The sequence below is a fragment of the Vicia villosa genome, linkage group LG5, assembly GCF_029867415.1.
Source record: "Vicia villosa cultivar HV-30 ecotype Madison, WI linkage group LG5, Vvil1.0, whole genome shotgun sequence".
Lineage (NCBI taxonomy): Eukaryota > Viridiplantae > Streptophyta > Magnoliopsida > Fabales > Fabaceae > Vicia > Vicia villosa.
The window spans coordinates 155389731-155408821 of NC_081184.1; the positions used below are offsets into that span (position 1 = coordinate 155389731).

General features: G+C 33.2%; 3 protein-coding genes across 3 annotated transcripts; all 3 read left to right on the forward strand.

The window, feature by feature from the left end:
• Window positions 1-414: 414 nt before the first annotated feature.
• Window positions 415-2588, forward strand: LOC131605799 (dynamin-related protein 4C-like). Its single transcript, XM_058878109.1, has one exon. The coding sequence runs from the start codon at window positions 415-417 to the stop codon at window positions 2419-2421; it is 2007 nt and encodes a 668-aa protein (XP_058734092.1). The 3' UTR covers window positions 2422-2588.
• A 3827-nt stretch (window positions 2589-6415) lies between these two features.
• On the forward strand, window positions 6416-7821 carry LOC131605800 (dynamin-related protein 4C-like). Its single transcript, XM_058878110.1, has one exon. It carries the CDS (start codon window positions 6416-6418, stop codon window positions 7796-7798), a length of 1383 nt encoding a protein of 460 aa, XP_058734093.1. The 3' UTR covers window positions 7799-7821.
• Window positions 7822-8373: 552 nt separating this feature from the next.
• On the forward strand, window positions 8374-18783 carry LOC131605801 (dynamin-related protein 4C-like). The gene is made up of 4 exons (XM_058878111.1): window positions 8374-8955; window positions 12179-12531; window positions 16268-17193; window positions 17845-18783. Exons 1-4 carry the CDS (start codon window positions 8374-8376, stop codon window positions 18642-18644), a joined length of 2661 nt encoding a protein of 886 aa, XP_058734094.1. The 3' UTR covers window positions 18645-18783.
• The last annotated feature ends 308 nt before the right edge of the window (window positions 18784-19091 follow it).

Sequence of the window (19091 nt, forward strand, 5' to 3'; positions counted from 1 at the left end):
CAGATATGTTTTCGGAAATGAACTTCCGAAATATTCCTTTTTTTGAATTTTCATGCATTTCGGAAATGCATCTCCGAAAACACCAAAAAAATTCTCTAGGGACAAAAGGGGGATTTCGCTGGGGTGACCCCCCGTAGGGAGGTGGGTAAAAAAATTCTCTCGTTTTAATTGTATGATTAAAAAGTTGACAATTGCACAAACCTGTCTTGTCTTAGAACAGCTGTGGGCGTGTATATTAAGGAATATAGTATTTAATTGGTTTTATAAGCACGTTTAGATACAACTTGAACTATTGTATTGGAATTGATTGTTCTATAAGTATGCACATAACCTAAACCTCCATACATCACAAACTAACCACCAAACCTTTTGTATTTTCTCTCTTCATGTTCACACTATCACTTTTCTGAACAAATGGATTTTGCAAAGAGTTCCACAGAGGCTACTACTGTTAACAAATCATCACTTGCATTGGTCCATGTTGATGTTGATCAATCTCAACCTCTATCTGTTGCACCCATTGTATCTTCTTATAATGAAAAGATACGTCCAGTTCTTGATGCCCTTGAAAATCTAAGGCGCATCAACATTGCCAAAGAAGGAATACAGCTTCCAACTATTGTTGTTGTTGGAGATCAGTCTTCGGGAAAATCCAGTGTCCTTGAATCTCTTGCTGGTATCAGCTTACCTCGTGGCCAAGAAATCTGCACTAGGGTACCATTGGTTATGCGTCTTCAGAATCACTCACTTCAACAGGCAGCGCTTGTGTTGGAGTATAATGGCAAGGAAGTTCCAACTGATGAAGCAAATGTATCTGATGCTATAAACACAGCTACTGAAGAGCTTGCTGGAACTTCTAAAGGGGTTTCAAACACTCCACTAACTTTGATCGTGAAGAAGAATGGTGTTCCTGATTTAACTATGGTTGATCTTCCAGGTATAACTCGTGTACCCGTTCATGGTCAACCTGATAACATATGTGATCAAATTAAGGATATGATTATGGAGTATATAACTCCACCAGAAAGCATTATCTTGAATGTTATTTCTGCTAATGTTGATTTTGCTACTTGTGAGTCCATTAGGATGTCACAAACTGTTGATAAAACCGGTTTGAGAACTCTTGCTGTTGTGACAAAATCTGATACATCTCCTGAAGGTTTGTTGGAGAAGGTTACTGCCAATGATGTGAATATAGGTCTTGGCTATGTTTGTGTAAGAAATAGGATTGGAGAGGAGACATATGAAGAGGCCAGAAATGTAGAACAGAAGCTGTTTGAGTCTCATTCACTTCTGTCCAAAATAGACAAGTCTATTGTTGGAATTCCAGTATTGGCTCAAAAGCTTGTTCAGATTCAAGCTAAGGTAATTTCGAAAACTTTGCCTGCAATCATTAAGAACATCAATGAGAAGCTTGCTTATAGTTTACATGAGATGAAAATTTTGCCTGCTAATTTGTCTTCTTTGGCTGATGCAATGTCTGCTTTCTTGCTAATTGTTTCTCTTTCAAAAGATTCTCTTAGAAAGATTCTTCTGATAGGTGAATTTGAGGAATATCCTGATGAGAAACAAATGCACTGTACTGCTCGGTTAGTCGATATGCTGAATGCATTTGCAAATGAGCTTCAAAACTGTGATGAAAGTAATGCTACCAGAGATTTTCTTATGGATGAGATCAATGTTCTTGAAGAAGCCAAGTGTATTACTCTTCCAAATTTCATGCCAAGAACTGCTTTTCTGACATTACTTCAGAGAAAAGTAAAGGGCATTTCTCATATGCCAACAAATTTTGTTGATAGTGTTTGGAACTATCTGGAAAATGTTGTAACTTCAGTTCTGAGTCGCCACTCTGCAAACTATTACCAGTTGCAGGTCTCTACTCGTCGAGCCGCGGTGCATCTTACTGCTAAGAAGAAGGAGAATTCCGTTAGACATGTGATGCAAGCTGTTGAGATGGAGAAGCACACAGATTACACTAGTAATCCAGAGTACTTGCAGGAGTATAACAAGCTGATGTTGCATCAACAAGTATTTGTGAATGGAGTTTTGAATGTTAATCGAACATCAAGCACTGTGAATCTTGAAGGGGTAGGTGACATTGAAGTTAATCATCTGAGAAACTATCATATTAATGTTTTGACACAGGCCTTTGACTTGAAAGCAAGGTTTATTTCCTATTGGAAGATTGTGCTGAGGAGGCTCATCGATGTTATTGCTTTACATTTGATGCTTAGCATCAATGAACTTGTGAATGTGGATTTGCAGAAGGAGATATGTAATGAAGTTGGTGGCAGTATTGAGAGCCTACTTGAGGAGTCTCCTTCTATTTCTGTGAAAAGAGAAAAACTTAGCAGGAGTGTTAAAGTTCTGAGGGAAAGCAAGGAGGCTGTGGCAAAAATTATGGACAAGATTGGAGTCTAAGGTGATAACTAGTAGCATTGCTCAGTGTTTCTTAAGGATTGAAGTCTTAATTTCGTTATTGTTTCTGTCTGTTTTGTTGTATCATGCTTCATGCATGAGCATGTGGTCTTTGTCGTGTCTTTTTGTTATCGGTTGGAACTTTTATTAGTATTCAGGTCTTGTGTTTAAACAACTGATAACTTTTGGTATTTGTAAACAACTCATGACAGTGAATTTAAGTACTTGATTTATTTCTTTAACTAATTACAAAAACATATAGTGCTTAAGTGATATTATGGAAAAGACTTAATCCACTGCAACCACAAAATGAGAAGTGATACCATACATCCAATGAAAATATGTATTCTCATGATAAACTTTTCAACTCAAGTGTAAGATTGTATTTACAAATTAAGGACTGTTAAAGCATTTATAAATTTGTAGTTTGTTGGACAAAAATAATTCTCATATGAACTGTGAATCTTTTTATATCAAGCACAATGGTTGACTTCTCTATACAAATGATCCTAAGTCACCTTCTTCCATTACAAGTCTAACAACCGACGGATATTATTGATGGTAGCATGACTAACAATACTATTAGCTATGCCAGTTTTGATAATCTTCACAACTGTTATAGAATCAACATTGAACTCTACTCAACAAACCTTAATCACAATGCATACTTCAACCCTTCTAAGACTCCCCATAATTCTGCAACAAAGGCGCTACAGTCTTTTACAGATTTAGAGAATCTTTCTATCCATTGTCCCTTCCAATCTTTTATTATTCCTCTGCAACATGCTAAGTTATTATCCTTACTCGCACCCTCCATATTTAATTTGAACTTTCCCACCATTGGAGGTTTCCATCCTATCCACTTAAGAGCTCTTATTTTTTCCTTTATAATATTATTTTCCCTTTTAGCAATATAATACTGAGAAGTAGGGGTGGACAGGAACCGTCTATCCGGTCCAACCCAATTGAAATCGAAAATAAAAGGGATTTTGGTCGGGTTGAATCGGCCTGACGGGCCAAAAGGTTGGAAAGTCCGTTTTTAGGAAAATTTTACTTTGTACCCTTACATTTTTCCTTGTACCTCTACTTGTGAAAACTTTGGACCAATATATCCTCGTATAAATAATTTTCTTTTTTACAAATTCTCTTTTTCACCCACTTCACAAAAAACACTCTGAAAAAACACAAAATTTTCAAACCGGAACTCCTCTCCAAACACTTCCAGTTTACATTTGATCCAAACCGGAACTCTTCTCCAAACACTTTCGGTTCGCCGTAGATCATTTCAGAACTCTTCTCCAAACATTTTTGGTTCGCAGTAGATCATTTCAGAACTCTTCTCCAAACTCTTCTCGTTTTGTCTATCTAACACTGACACTGGAAGTCTTTCTTAATGTCTTCCGGTTCAGTTCATTTAAGAAACAAGAAGTCTTTCTTAATGTCTTCCGGTTTGAGTTTTTAATTTTTTTTATCGTTTTTTAATGGTTTTTTGTATTTAAAAAAAACACAGTGACGCGTAGTCGAGGATTGGACGGGAGGCCTGTTAGCCACACTCTGAGATGACACGGCGTTGCTGGTAATGTCGGTCCGTTTGCACCAGTTCTACATGCGCCAGTTGGATACCCTGGAGGGCCTTCTGACCCGTCTGTTTTAGTGAGATACGAGCATCATATTGCTCGACATCTATGGTTCGACAAGGTAAGTAAAATAAATTTATTCTACTTTGTTTATTTTAAAATAAGTTTATTCTTTATATTTTATAATGTGAATTTTTATTTATTCTGAAGAAAGAGGTCCGAAAAAGGAGCTTAAAGAAAGAGGTCAAGCACATGTTGTCTAAATGCACAAGAATGACATTATAGCGATTTGTTATCAAATAACTCATGTCTGGTAGTGTCAACCATTTCTCCGGGGGCTGAAAACCAATATTATCTATCATCAATCTGTTTCTCACTTCGGATAACCGAACTTCAACAATGTCTCATATAAATCCTTCCTATCTTTGTCTCTTATTTCCATGTGCAAGTCTTGACGAACAATTGCCCAACCATCCTCACTATAACTATGCAATGATGCAATGACTCTAAATCCGCAGTTACCATCTTATTCAACATTAACAACCTCTGCAATATATGGCCTAATATGACATAGAAATTGAAGACTGAATTCATGCTTCTTGGCTTGCGATATTTTTTGTGAAGATTGAGACACCTTGTCAACATACTCATGACCTGAAGGATCCCTATAAATACCATACCCAACAAGTTTCTTCCCTTTCCTCTTGACTCCTCTTTTGATTTTTATTTTCTCAGGTGGTGGACACAATGAAGTTGTTGTGGAATAAGAAAGTTCACAAACCCTATTTTTCAATGCTCTTCCCAACAACATATAATGATCTTAACCTTCTCCACAATTCATCTATTTCACTACTCATATCCACCTTTGAACCACCTTCCTCATCTAAAGGCAACTCACCTTCAATAGATAGTATCCTCCAATGAAGATGAACACTTTCTATTGATATTGGGATTCCAACAATAAAATATCTTCCCAACTCACAAGCACACGGTAATCCATATTTTGTTCTTATAGTAACACCACATATTTCCCTGCTACTTAACACATAATCAAGCCTCAATAACTCTTCAGCAATGCGTCTCAAAGCAGCTCTCGATACTGAACCACGCAGATTACCATAAAATGGACTTATGTGTGCGTGCTCAACCTCATAAAAACTTTTTAGAAAAGAACCTCGAATGTTTCCTCTTTGTATTTTCAGGCTGGCATTCATAGCTTCCCAAACTTTCACCATCTCACCAATACTATTTTCTATCATCTGCTTTAGCTTTCAATGTGCAGACTCAACCCTAAAAATAAAACAATGCAAGTATACCAAAAAAATAATATCGTAAAAATTAATTCATAATAAAAATACTAACAACTATGACATACCGATTAGTCGTGGTGTTATCCAAATGAAGCACTCGATTAATCTATGCACCAACAAATTTTTACCTATGTGAGGTCAACCAGGTGTTTTTTACATAATCAAAAAAGTCATTACAAGCAAAGCATGTTTGCTCTTGATGTTGCAACCGTTGACTATACTCAACCTCATTACTAGTCCATACAACATCTCTCCACGATGTGTCGATCGTCTCTTGCATGTCTTTCACCACACATTCGTTACATTTTGAACCAATATTTTTGTTAATGTAAAATCGACATAGCCAGTTATGTGTCGTAGGAAACACAACAATTCAACTAATTTCATCAAAGCATAAAATTGTGATCTAAATTGACGTGTTGTGTTCATTTCTAGTATTTTTCATGAAGTAAAAATGATATCTTATGTAAAATTTAAAATTTCAGGTTGGAATCGGATTTTCTATTTTTTTCCTTCCACAAATATTTATTTAGTTACATGTCATTAATTTAATTCTCCGTAAATAACAATAATAAAAATATGAGAAATGTTAACAAGTATCCTTGGGACACTCGTTAAGTTTTTTTGAAAATGTGTGTATTTAATGTATTTTTAATGGATTGTAAATTGAAATATTAACTTTTATAAAAATATTTTTTTTTTATTTAGTACTATGTTTAAAGAAAAGCTCTACATTCAACTTTTTTTAATGTTGAAATGCTTGTAGTATTTGACTCGTTTTATAAGCACGTTTAGTATTGGAAATAATGAAGATTAAACAATCCTGCTATTTTGTCTCCTGGCCAAACAAAATGCTGTACTAGTGTCTACTGCTACAACATGAACTAGCTAGTGCATTGGTACTATTGTATTTGTACTTACGTTCTTAGTCTTAGGAGAAGTCCATCCATCAAAACCTTGAAGAACCCACATTCATTCCTACTGTAACTGCAAGTGCAACTCCCTTGAAAATCTGTCTTCTCTATAAACGTACATTCATCGCAAGTTAACCAACAGTCTTTTGTATTTTTCTCTCTGCATATTCACCGTATCACTTCACTTTTCCTAAAAATGAATTTTGATTTTACAACCTGCGAGTCTATTAGGATGTCACAATCTGTTGATAAAACTGGTTTGAGAACTTTGGCTGTTGTTACAAAAGCTGACAGATCTCCTGACGGTTTATTGGAGAAGGTTACTGCAGATGATGTTAGCATAGGTCTTGGTTATGTTTGCGTAAGGAATCGAATTGGCGACGAGTCTTATGAAGAGGCCAGAGTTGAAGAGCAGAAGCTGTTTGAGTCTCATGCACTGCTTTCCAAAATAGACAAGTCTATTGTTGGAATTCCTGTTCTTGCTCAGAAACTTGTTCATGTCCAAGCTATGATTATATCGAAAACATTGCCGGATATTGTAAAGAAGATTAATGATAAGCTTGATAATAGTTTAAAGGAGTTGGAAGTTTTGCCTGCTAATCTGTCTTCTTCGGCTGATGCTATGTCTGCTTTTATGCAAATTGTTTCTCTTTCAAGAGATTCTCTTAGAAAGATTCTTTTGACAGGTGACTTTGAAGAATATCCTGATGAAAGCCAAATGCATTGCACTGCTCGGTTAGTCGATATGCTCAATTCATATGCAAGTGAGCTTCAAAACTGTCCTGAAAGTAATGCTACCAGAGATTTTCTTAAGGATGAGATCAAAGTTCTTGAGGAAGCCAAGTTTATTAGTCTTCCGAATTTCATGCCAAGAACTGCATTTCGTACATTACTTCAGAGGAAAGTAAGGGGTATTTCGCATATGCCAACTAATTTTGTTGACAGTGTTTGGAGTTATATGGAAACTGTTGTTATATCGGTTTTGAATCGTCACTCTGCAAACTATTACCAGTTGCAGGTTTCTACACGTCGGGCTGCAGAGCATCTTATTGCTAAGAAGAAGAAGAGCTCCCTTCAACATGTGATCAAAGTTCTTGAGATGGAAAATCACACAGACTACACTTGTAATCCAGAGTACTTGCAGGAATATAACAAGTTGATGTCAGAGAGAGAAGAATTTTTGGAGGAAGTTTTGGATGATGATAACATAATTTTTAAAATGAATCTTAAAGGGGTTGGTGGCATAAATTTTTATCATCTTAGAAACTATGATATTAATGTTTTGAGTCAGGCCTTTGACTTGAAAGCAAGATTAATTGCCTATTGGAAGATTGTGCTGAGGAGGCTCATTGATGTTATTGCTTTGCATTTGATGCTTAGCATCAATGAACTTGTGAATGTGGATTTGCAGAAGGAGATATGTAATGAAGTTGGTGGCAGTATTGAGAGCCTACTTGAGGAATCTCCATCTATTTCTGGCAAGAGAGAAAAGCTAAGCAGGAGTGTGAAAGTTCTGAGGGAAAGCAAAGAGACTGTGGCTAAAATTATGGACAGCATTGGAGTATATGGTGATAAGTGATAGCGTTGTTCAGTGTTTCTAAATTATTGGAGTCTTAATTTTATTACTGTTTCTGCCTGTTTTGTTGTATCATGCCTGAGCATGTGACTTGGTCATGTCTTCTTGTTTATCAGTTGGAACTTTTAGTAGTATATATCTGGTCTTATGTTTAAACAACTGATAACTCTTTTTAATATGTGTAAACAATTTATGAATTATGATAATGAATTTAAGTCCTTGATTTCATTCGTGTCATTCTCTATATTGTTCATATTGTATTGATACTCAGTTAAAAATATTTAATTCTTCATTTTCTGAGGCGCCTTTTTATAGTTGTTTTTAATTGAATATTAAGACTAAAGGTGTGAAAATATATGATTAACTAAATTATATTATTAAATTGAGTTGAAGTATATTATAAATAAAATTAAATAGAACCACTTAAATAATTAAAGAATTGAATTATTTAATTTAAAATTGATTCAAAACTATTCACTTTTATGAATTGGTTAATTATATGAGTTCGGACCAAATGGACAAGTATGTGGGCGGTAGGATGTCATAGTAACTGGTATTGGAGAAATAAAGAAGTTAACATGGATGATTACAACAAGCCGGATCAGCCTGGTGTGTATCTGCAGAATAGCGTGGATGCTTCTGCCACTAGCCTGAAGAACAGATCAGTAGCTGTTGGGAAGGAATTTACAACGCAGCAGATAAAATGGCAACCACCGGAAGCTGGATGGGTGAAGATCAATACAGACTGTGCTTGCAGAGATGGAAATGTGGCTGGATGTGGTGGCATCATCAGGGACAATCAAGGAGACTGCAAGGGAGGTTTAGCCAAATTTTTAGCAAACTGTAATATTGTTAAAGCTGATCTCTGGGGTATCTTTGTCGAGCTATCTCTTGCGAAAGATTTGGGTTATTACAAAGTATACGTGAACGTGGATTCTACCTCAACCATTGACATGATTCAGTCAGGAAGAGCGTTGGATTTGAATAGTCATTCACTGGTGAAGCAAATTTTGGAACTCATGAAGATCTTTGAAGATATCAAGGTGATTCATAGTTATAGACAAACGAATCGGTGTGCAGACGCGTTAGCCAAGTTTGATGCTACTACTAGAAACTTTCTTATATTTGGTGAGGAATTTCCAATATTCATTAGACATTTGGTTAGTTCCGACATTCTAGGAAACTCCATCGTTAGGAGAACCTTATTGTTATCTTTCTTTTCTTTGGGCTTTTGCCCTCCATATTACCATAAAAAAATAACAATGAAATACCAAAAAAAATTAACGTTAGGATTTTACAAAATAAAGTCTTACAATCATACTAGGGTGGTATATCCTTTATCCTACTTTAAGGCATTCAAGCTAATGATAATATAGTTTGAGAATATATCAATCCACCTCAATACTCTTGGGCACCGGTCCAATGAAACATTTCAGTCAATTGGGCTTCTGCAAAGGATGAATATAAAATAGGGAACTTACATATAAAAAAGAAGTCACATGTCAAGCGTATGATATCATGTTCTTAATCTTTAGAGAATTCTACGTGCTAAAAGTGCAGTACATAAAAACCCTTGATGGTATAAGGTTGTTAGAGATTTTTAAGGTGGTTGGGATTTTAGAGCAAGCTTACACAGTGATGATGAGAAACTTTGTATATGTTGTTTTCGGAGTGAATTAAATATTCTTCTCAATCTTAGGGTTAAGGTATTTATAGGAATATATTGGATTTATATCTAAGACTCTAAGTAAGCAGTAACAACACTTCCCTATCTCAGGAACTTCTGAAATGGGCAGTTATTTCCCCTATTACTCTAGAGAACATGACTTCCCCTTCTTGACTTCCTTTCCCATATTTTTATGGGTAAGGATGCATCACTCCCTTTATTTCCACAATTATGCGAGTATTCTAAAAATGGATCATTACATATAAGATGTTGTTAGTTACCCCTAATGTTGGATCCCCAATCTCTATAAAAAGGCTTCAGTTTTTACTATAAACCTTTTTATGTATTTTCCTTTCTCTCGATTCCCTCCACTTTTTCAGAGTTCTTCAAGTCTAGAGCACATTGGTCTTCTAGTTTTCTCCAATTCAAAATTTCAACTTAGTCTATATGTATGGGTCGACTACCTTTTCATTCCCGTCCACTTTTAATGGCGATTGTTAGGTTTTAGACGAGAGAGGTAAGGCGATAAGAACTTTAAACATTTTTGGATTGATTGAATAACACCGTTAATAAGAGCATTAGTAGTCATGATAGTGAGTCACTTTCTTCTTGTTTAAGGATGAGGTCCAAGCGACTGAAAACGTCGCCCCCTCCCAGTTTAAGCCCAACAATTGAAGTGTGGTTAGGGAGTTCAAAATCATATGTCATCGGTTAGAAGTTTTCTCCACTATGGGGATGCTTTTCTCCCTCTATGATGAAATTTTGTTCTTCAAACAGAAAGATGTCAAACACAATGTCTGGCACAATGCGTATGACAAGATAATTACATAGCAAATAAAATTAAAGAAAATATAAACAACACAGGAGTTGGTAACCCAGTTCGGTGCGATATCACCTACGTCTAGGGAGAATTCAACCCAAGAAATAAAATTCACACTCAATAGTTAGAAGTACAATTGGGCTAACCCGAGCTCTCCCGATTCAATTCTGCTTTCCTAATACTACTCATAAATTTTTATCCAGGACTCCCTATAGAGAAAACACCACTCCCAATAGTTATTAGTACAATTGGGCTTACTCGAACTCTCCCAATTTAATGTCAATTTCCTAATACTACCTGTGAAGATTCGTTCAGGCACCCCCTGAATAAGAGACCACTCTCACTTTCACTCAAACAATCTCCCGGTGTTTGGACAATTACAACAATAAGATGGATGGTATAACAACCTTAAAACTCAATACTCTACTCGACTAATTTAGATTTGAAGCACATAATAAAGTGAACAAAATACAAACAAACACAAAAACTCAACAAAAACAAAATTCTACTAATTAGTAAATATTTTCTCTTGAGGTCTGAGTCTTCACAAAGGAGATGAACTCCTTATATAGCCATAAAAGTCCAACTCCAAAAGCCCATAAGAACTCAGGTCATGAATTCGGTTGGACTTCTAAAAAGCACATGAGATCAATCTTCAATAATGATGATTAATCTTGATTGATCATCTTGAATAAATTTGAATCTCTAGATAATTCTTCCTCTATTTGAATCAAATCACATCCTCCAAAAATACACACGATGAATCAAATATTTATTAGCAATATTGATATTGTTGATTGATACAAATCTTGAACAAATAAGCACACCAAAAGAAATCTTGATAAGAATAGATCCTTTATCAATCCAAACACATGCTCACACACTCATATCTCTGATATGACAAAAAAGAAACAAATCAAAAAAACAAAATATACTTCAATTTACCTTGCTCTCCAATTAACCAACCGAGACAGATGTCTCACAAATTATGAAACATTTGGCTTGACATCTGTCCACATGACAAAATTATGAATCTTGAACAAATCAACTAAAATCTTTACTTGATATAAATCACAATTACAATTTCTCAAGTAAAGGATTTAGAATAAATATCTTGCAAAAACTGAATCACACTTTAAATCATTTTTAATTGAGATTGAAGATTTTCTCATTAAGGGCAAATCCAATTCTTGTAATTAAAACCAAAGAATTTTTTTTAATAGAAATTACATTGTTTGCAAAGAATATTACATTGTTTACAAATATCAATTTTTATATTAAAATACAAAGTTATTTATTGTTCGAGAACAACAAATCCAGATTTTGACAAATTCAATTCATCATCGTCGCTGTTATTCTTGGAAAACAACATATTTTTGATGTTATCCAGATTGTATTTTTTATACCCCAAATTCAATGGTCAATGATTTAAAAAAAACAACAATGATAATACACCTTAATTTTTAAAGTTAAAAATTTGAATACCCGAAGTTGATTTAAGGGACTACTCCCTCCGTCTCAAATTAAGAAATACAATCAATTTTATGTAGAAAAAAATTCTATATAATTTTGTAAAGTACACATGAATTTCATTTAAAGAAATAGAAAAAAGTAATAAAAAATATAATTTATATTTTTAAACATGGTTTTTATAAAGTGATTTATAATTTAAAATGGAAGAAATAAATATATAACAATATTTGTTAAATAAATGATTAATATGAAATTAATAATTAAGTCAAAGTATCAGAAGACTAATTAAACCAAATATTTTTGTTTTAATGGTATTATTAAAAAGTTGACACTTGCGTGTATATTAAGAAAGATAGTACTACTACTATTGTCTACTTCTACAACTTGAACTAGCTACTGATTGTTATATAAATATGCACTTAAGCTAAACCTCCATTCATCACAAACTAACCACCAAACCTTTTGTGCTTTCTCTCTTCATATTCACAATATCACCTCACGTTTCTTAAAAATGGATGAATCATCACTTGCATTGGTCCATGGTGTTGATCATCAACCTCAACCTCTAACTGTTGCACCCATTGTATCTTCTTACAATGAAAAGATACGTCCAGTTCTTGATGCCCTTGAAAATCTAAGGCGTCTCAACATTGCAAAAGAAGGAATACAGCTTCCAACTATTGTTGTTGTTGGAGATCAATCTTCTGGAAAATCCAGTGTCCTTGAATCTCTTGCTGGGATCAGCTTACCTCGTGGCCAAGGAATCTGCACTAGGGTACCATTGTTGTAGATTATGTCCACCCATGCAGCTTGATTCCATCTTCTTGAAATGATTAATCTTTTTCCTGCAAAATAATAAATAATTATATAAACCTGAGGCGTGTAAAAACACTGTCCTTAAGGATTTATCCGCCTCATAAGCGCAAATCCCCCAGGATTCAACAGGTTCTTCTCAGATTCTTAATAAGACTCTGAGGCGTCAGAACAACAAGAAACATATTGACCGGAAGATGTAACCAGGAAAAACTAAAAAGAATAAGGAATATAAAATAAAGAGAGTTTTTCACGTTATATGTTCTAGTATTTTTTTATTTTTCTCCTCTCTCCAAAATAGTAGAGAAATTGTTATATATAAAGAAAGGAAGATGAAGTAGTAAGTTTGACTAAGTCAAGTCAAACTAATTAATTGCAATTATTTGATCAAGCCAAATTATTATAAGTCATAAAATAAATAATAATATTAATAGTAATATTAATGATAATAATATAATAATGATGATTAATATTAAAAAATATTTTTCTATATATGATGTGAAAAAATATATTTAGAACTTTTGAAATATAATCAAAATTTTCAACAATCCCCCACATATTTCAAAAGTTATAAAAGGTTGTATAAAAGAATTTCCTGGATTAACATCATGGATGTGATGCATCAAACTAGTGTAGCAAGCTATATGAACTAGTCCTAGAATGATAGTACTTAACATACAGTGAAATTGGTGTAGCAAGCTATATGAACCAAAGACACTTTATGTATGTTAGAGGTCTACCACTCACATCACACCCCCACAGTTCTTGTTGTTAACGCTGTGGTGCGCTAATAGGCCGTGCGCGTGCCTGGTTATTTCATGAGTGCTCTAGAGATTTCGCCAAGATCTCATACAAGCGGCCCCACTCGACACTCATATAGGTGATTTCATCAAGTGTATGCTGCAAATCATACACCACCTATAAAGGATATGAAATTCATTAAAAGCTACATAAGCTTATCCTCTCAGAAATGCAGTGTCTAGCACTTTCCCATTTACATCATAAGAAAAGGACGCAAACAAAAATTAATCAAATAATTTTTGGTGCTAGCAGAACTAACAAGTGACTTGTTCTTACCCATATGAACCTTTTTCATGGGATCTCCAATCATAAAGGTTGGGTTCCCATCACTTGTTAATTTCAATTGGCTTAAGTCCAATTCTCCTCGATGTGCCACAAATTTATTTCTTCCTAGGGATTTGTTAGAGGATCAACTAAAATCATTTTGATCTAACTTCAAATAAATTGACGATATTATCTCATCGTTTAGTAGCTACTTTATACTCAAATGAGGAAGCCACACTTTTTCTTCCTAAAAATATTGACTAAGACGTCTCTAAGTCAATAAATCTCAAATATTACTCAAGTTTTAATATTAAACTTGATCTCCATAATTAAATGTATACAGGTCTGCTTATATGACTTATAAGCGACATCATTATTTCTCAATAAAATAAATATAAACACATTTAAGATATTATTATAAAGGTGTGCTTGAGTTTTTTTCAAGTAACAACACCCCTACAATGAAAAATAGTTTCACATTGGTTTTATTCTCATTTGAATCATATATTTACATCAATGTATTATTATAACACATTGGATCATCTACACTATAAGAAATATCAAACTTATCACTCAAAATATATCATATATCATATGATTAAAAATCACCATACCAATATTTTTCACAATACTCAATAAATAATAAATAATTTTTCAATAATACGGATTTTTACCCATATTAAGAACAATATCATTTCAAATTTCTCTAATTATTATATCTTAATTACTTAATATATTGTCAACATAATAATTAAATAAAATCTTATCATAAAATAAAATATTTAAAATTATTTTATTCATACATGTATATACACACACATCAATTTTTTTTTTTTTATATATTATAAATATTATATGCCCCCCACATTAAAATATATTCTAAGTAAATTAAAAATGGCATATCAATATATTATATAATCTCATAAAATTTCATCTATAACAAAATATCTCAAATCCTACACTTAACTCAAATGATTATTGAGAATAAATAATATTAAAATCTATTTAATTGATATTAATGAAATAATTGTTCATAAGTAAATCTACCATAAAACTTTACAAGAATAAGTATCTCATATCCATAAAGTCACAATAGCTATAAGCATTCGTCCAAAATTATATAGATACATTGTTTTTAAAATAATAACGTCAAATATCTATCCACACCACAATTTCAATACAAAATTATATTCCAACACAACATAATTTTTATTAAAAATATTCTTGTGAAAGTAAATTAAATACATAACAGCTGTATACAATTAAGTACTAAAATCAACAATTAATCTACAATCATAAAAAACATTTATTTTAGAAACATAATGATAGTAATAATATTCATACAATATGTTTCTAACGTACTTTTATATTGTATAACAAAAACGTTTCTCTTTATAATTTAATATTAATATAATAATTAATACTATATAATTATAATATATAATAAATAAATATTTATAAAATAGTGATGTTGATTTTATGTATAAGAGATTATCCAAACAAATATCTACGAGTAATTCATCACAATATCTCTATATCATTTTTTTCTCAATAACAAAAACTCATAATAGAATATTCAAAAATAAAACAATAAGTTAAATCATATTTAGAGACAATCATATGAAATTCACTTCAATGTACTTAATCTATAAAAAAAACAAACATACTTCTTAATCTAAATGAAATAAATTCTTTTTTTTTTAGAATAAAGCTTAATTAATTTTAACTTTAGTATTCCTATAATTTGTAAGGCATAATATGAAAGAAAATAAATATGAAAGAAATTCCATATATTACAAAATGTCAAACAACAACTTAAACCATAGACATAGTATTCAAATATCATTCACACAAAAAACATATTATAAACAAATATTAACAGCATTATATTCACGTATTATATTATTAGCGATGCAATACTAAAATCTTTAGAATAAGAAGCATGTTTTAGTAATCATTGAAAGAGGAAAAAATTAGAATAATATAATATGAGTTGGAAAATATAGAACCTGAAGGTTTGACAACATTAACCATGACAATAGATAAATCTTTAAGATTGTTGTAGATTATGTCCACCCATGCAGCTTGATTCCATCTTCTTGAAATGATTAATCTTTTTCCTGCAAAATAATAAATAATTATATAAACCTGAGGCGTGTAAAAACACTGTCCTTAAGGATTTATCCGCCTCATAAGCGCAAATCCCCCAGGATTCAACAGGTTCTTCTCAGATTCTTAATAAGACTCTGAGGCGTCAGAACAACAAGAAACATATTGACCGGAAGATGTAACCAGGAAAAACTAAAAAGAATAAGGAATATAAAATAAAGAGAGCTTTTCACGTTATATGTTCTAGTATTTTTTTATTTTTCTCCTCTCTCCAAAATAGTAGAGAAATTGTTATATATAAAGAAAGGAAGATGAAGTAGTAAGTTTGACTAAGTCAAGTCAAACTAATTAATTGCAATTATTTGATCAAGCCAAATTATTATAAGTCATAAAATAAATAATAATATTAATAGTAATATTAATGATAATAATATAATAATGATGATTAATATTAAAAAATATTTTTCTATATATGATGTGAAAAAATATATTTAGAACTTTTGAAATATAATCAAAATTTTCAACAACCATTGGTTATGCGTCTTCAGAATCATTCACATCAACACCCAGAGCTTGTATTGGAGTATAATGGCAAGAATGTTTCAACTGATGAAGCAAATGTCTCTGATGCTATAAACACAGCTACTGAAGAGCTTGCTGGAACTTCCAAAGGGGTTTCAAACACTCCATTAACTTTGATCGTGAAGAAGAATGGTGTTCCGGATTTAACTATGGTTGATCTTCCAGGTATAACTCGTGTACCTGTTCATGGTCAACCTGATAACATATGTGATCAAATTAAGGATATGATTATGGAGTATATAACTCCAGAAGAAAGCATTATCTTGAATGTTATTTCTGCTAATGTTGATTTTGCTACTTGTGAGTCCATTAGGATGTCACAAACGGTTGATAAAACCGGTTTGAGAACACTTGCTGTTGTCACAAAATCTGATAAATCTCCTGAAGGTTTGTTAGAGAAGGTTACTGCAGATGATGTTAACATAGGTCTTGGTTATGTTTGTGTAAGGAATCGAATCGGCGATGAGTCTTATGAAGAGGCCAAAGATGAAGAGCAGAAGTTGTTTGAGTCTCATTCACTTCTGTCCAAAATAGACAAGTCTATTGTTGGAATTCCAGTATTGGCTCAGAAGCTTGTTCAGGTTCAAGCTATGATAATTTCGAAAACTTTGCCTGAAATTATTAAGAACATCAATGAGAAGCTTGCTTATAGTTTACATGAGATGGAAATCCTGCCTGCTAATTTGTCTTCGTTGGCTGATGCAATGTCTGCTTTTTTGCTAATTGTTTCTCTTTCAAGAGATTCTCTTAGAAAGATTCTTCTGATTGGTGAATTTGAAGAATATCCTGATGAAAACAAAATGCATTGCACTGCTCGGTTAGTCGATATGCTGAATTCATATGCAAACGAGCTTCAAAATTGTGATGAAAGTAGGGGTGGGAATAGGCTGGGCCGAGCTAGGCTTTGCCAAGCCTGAGCCTGGCCTGCTATAATATTCAAAGCCTAAGCCTGACCTGTAGCCTATCATAGGCTTATTTTTTTGGTCTGGGCCTGGCCTTTTTGAAGGCCTGATTGGCCTATCAGCCTACTTAAAAGCCTATTTCATTTGAACATTTGTAAATAAGTCATTCAACTCGTCTTTATATAGACTAACAAATTAAAAGATCAATGAGATTAAATGTTTGTTTGCATTAGTTTATTTGAGTTTACCTAATAGCATAAATTTTGTGATATTATTTGTTTGAGAGAACTTATCGAAACAACTTATGACATTGTTCATAAGATTCTTTTCATCTTACTTTCATAATTTCTTCAAGATAACTAAAATTTATTTTTATATTTTTAATTCAAAGTAAAAAATATAATATAATAATAATAAATTATTCATATGTATTTAAATAGGCCGGCCTCGTAGGCTTAAAAGGCTTTTTATGTAGCCTATGGCCTAGTCTTTTTAGCTAAATAGGCTTATAAAAAAGCCTAGGCCTTTTCTATTTATCTAAAAAGCCTGACCTGACCTAGGCCTATGTAGGCTGGGCCGTAGGCCCCTGTTAGTCGGCCTGGCCTATTCCCACCCCTAGATGAAAGTAATGCTACCAGAGATTTTCTTATGGATGAGATCAAAGTTCTTGAGGAGGCCAAGTTTATTAGTCTTCCAAATTTCATGCCAAGAACTGCTTTTCTTACATTACTTCAGAAAAAAGTTAGAGGCATTTCTCATATGCCAACAAATTTTGTTGATAGTGTGTGGAACTATCTGGAAAGTGTTGTAACTTCCGTTTTGAATCGCCACTCTGCAAACTATTACCAGTTGCAGGTCTCTACTCGTCGAGCCGCGGAGCATCTTATTGCTAAGAAGAAGGAAAACTCCATTCAACATGTGATGCAAGCTGTTGAGATGGAGAAGCACACAGACTACACTTGTAATCCAGAGTACTTGCAGGAGTATAACAAGCTGATGTTGTATCAACAAGCATTTGTGAAAGAAGTTTTATATGATTATCGAACATCAAGTACTGTGAAGCTTGAAGGGGTAGGTGACATTGAAGTTAATCATCTGAGAAACTATCATACTAATGTATTGACACAGGCCTTTGACTTGAAAGCAAGGTTTATTGCCTATTGGAAGATTGTGCTGAGGAGGCTCATTGATGTTATTGCTTTGCATTTGATGCTTAGCATCAATGAACTTGTGAATGTGGATTTGCAGAAGGAGATATGTAATGAAGTTGGTGGCAGTATTGAGAGCCTACTTGAGGAGTCTCCTTCTATTACTATGAAGAGAGAAAAACTTAGCAGAAGTGTGAAAGTTTTGAGGGAAAGCAAAGAGACAGTGGCTAAAATTATGGACAGGATTGGAGTCTATGGTGATAAGTTGTAGCATATTTCAGTGTTTCTTAATTATTGGAGTCTTAATATTGTTATTGTTTTTGTCTGTTTTGTTCTATCATGCATCCATGACCATGTGGTCTTTGTCATGTCTTTTTATTTATCAGTTGGAAGTTGGAACTTTCATTAGTATCTGGTTTTATGTTTAAACAACTGATAAAAACTTTTGGTATGTGTAAACAACTCATGACGATGAACTTAAGTCTTTGATATACTATTTCTTTAATACATATAGTGCTTAATAAGAAACGATATTAAACACAAAATGAGAAGTGATATCATACATCCAATAAAAACATGTATTCTCATGATAAAGTATTTAAAAAAAGACTGCTTTGGTGTGTGTGTCCGACACGTGTCGATGTATGACATGGTGTCATACATGGGAAAGACACGGCAAATTTAAAATAATTTCTAAAAGTAAAAATAAGAGACGCTT

Coding starts and splice junctions, on each gene's coding strand:
- LOC131605801 (XM_058878111.1), top strand. CDS start 8,374: ATGGATGATTACAACAAGCCGGATCAGCCTGGTGTGTATCTGCAGAAT. Junction 12,532..16,267: donor CAAGGAATCTGCACTAGGGT/ACCATTGTTGTA, acceptor AAATTTTCAACA/ACCATTGGTTATGCGTCTTC. Junction 17,194..17,844: donor GCTTCAAAATTGTGATGAAA/GTAGGGGTGGGA, acceptor TCCCACCCCTAG/ATGAAAGTAATGCTACCAGA.
- LOC131605799 (XM_058878109.1), top strand. CDS start 415: ATGGATTTTGCAAAGAGTTCCACAGAGGCTACTACTGTTAACAAATCA.
- LOC131605800 (XM_058878110.1), top strand. CDS start 6,416: ATGAATTTTGATTTTACAACCTGCGAGTCTATTAGGATGTCACAATCT.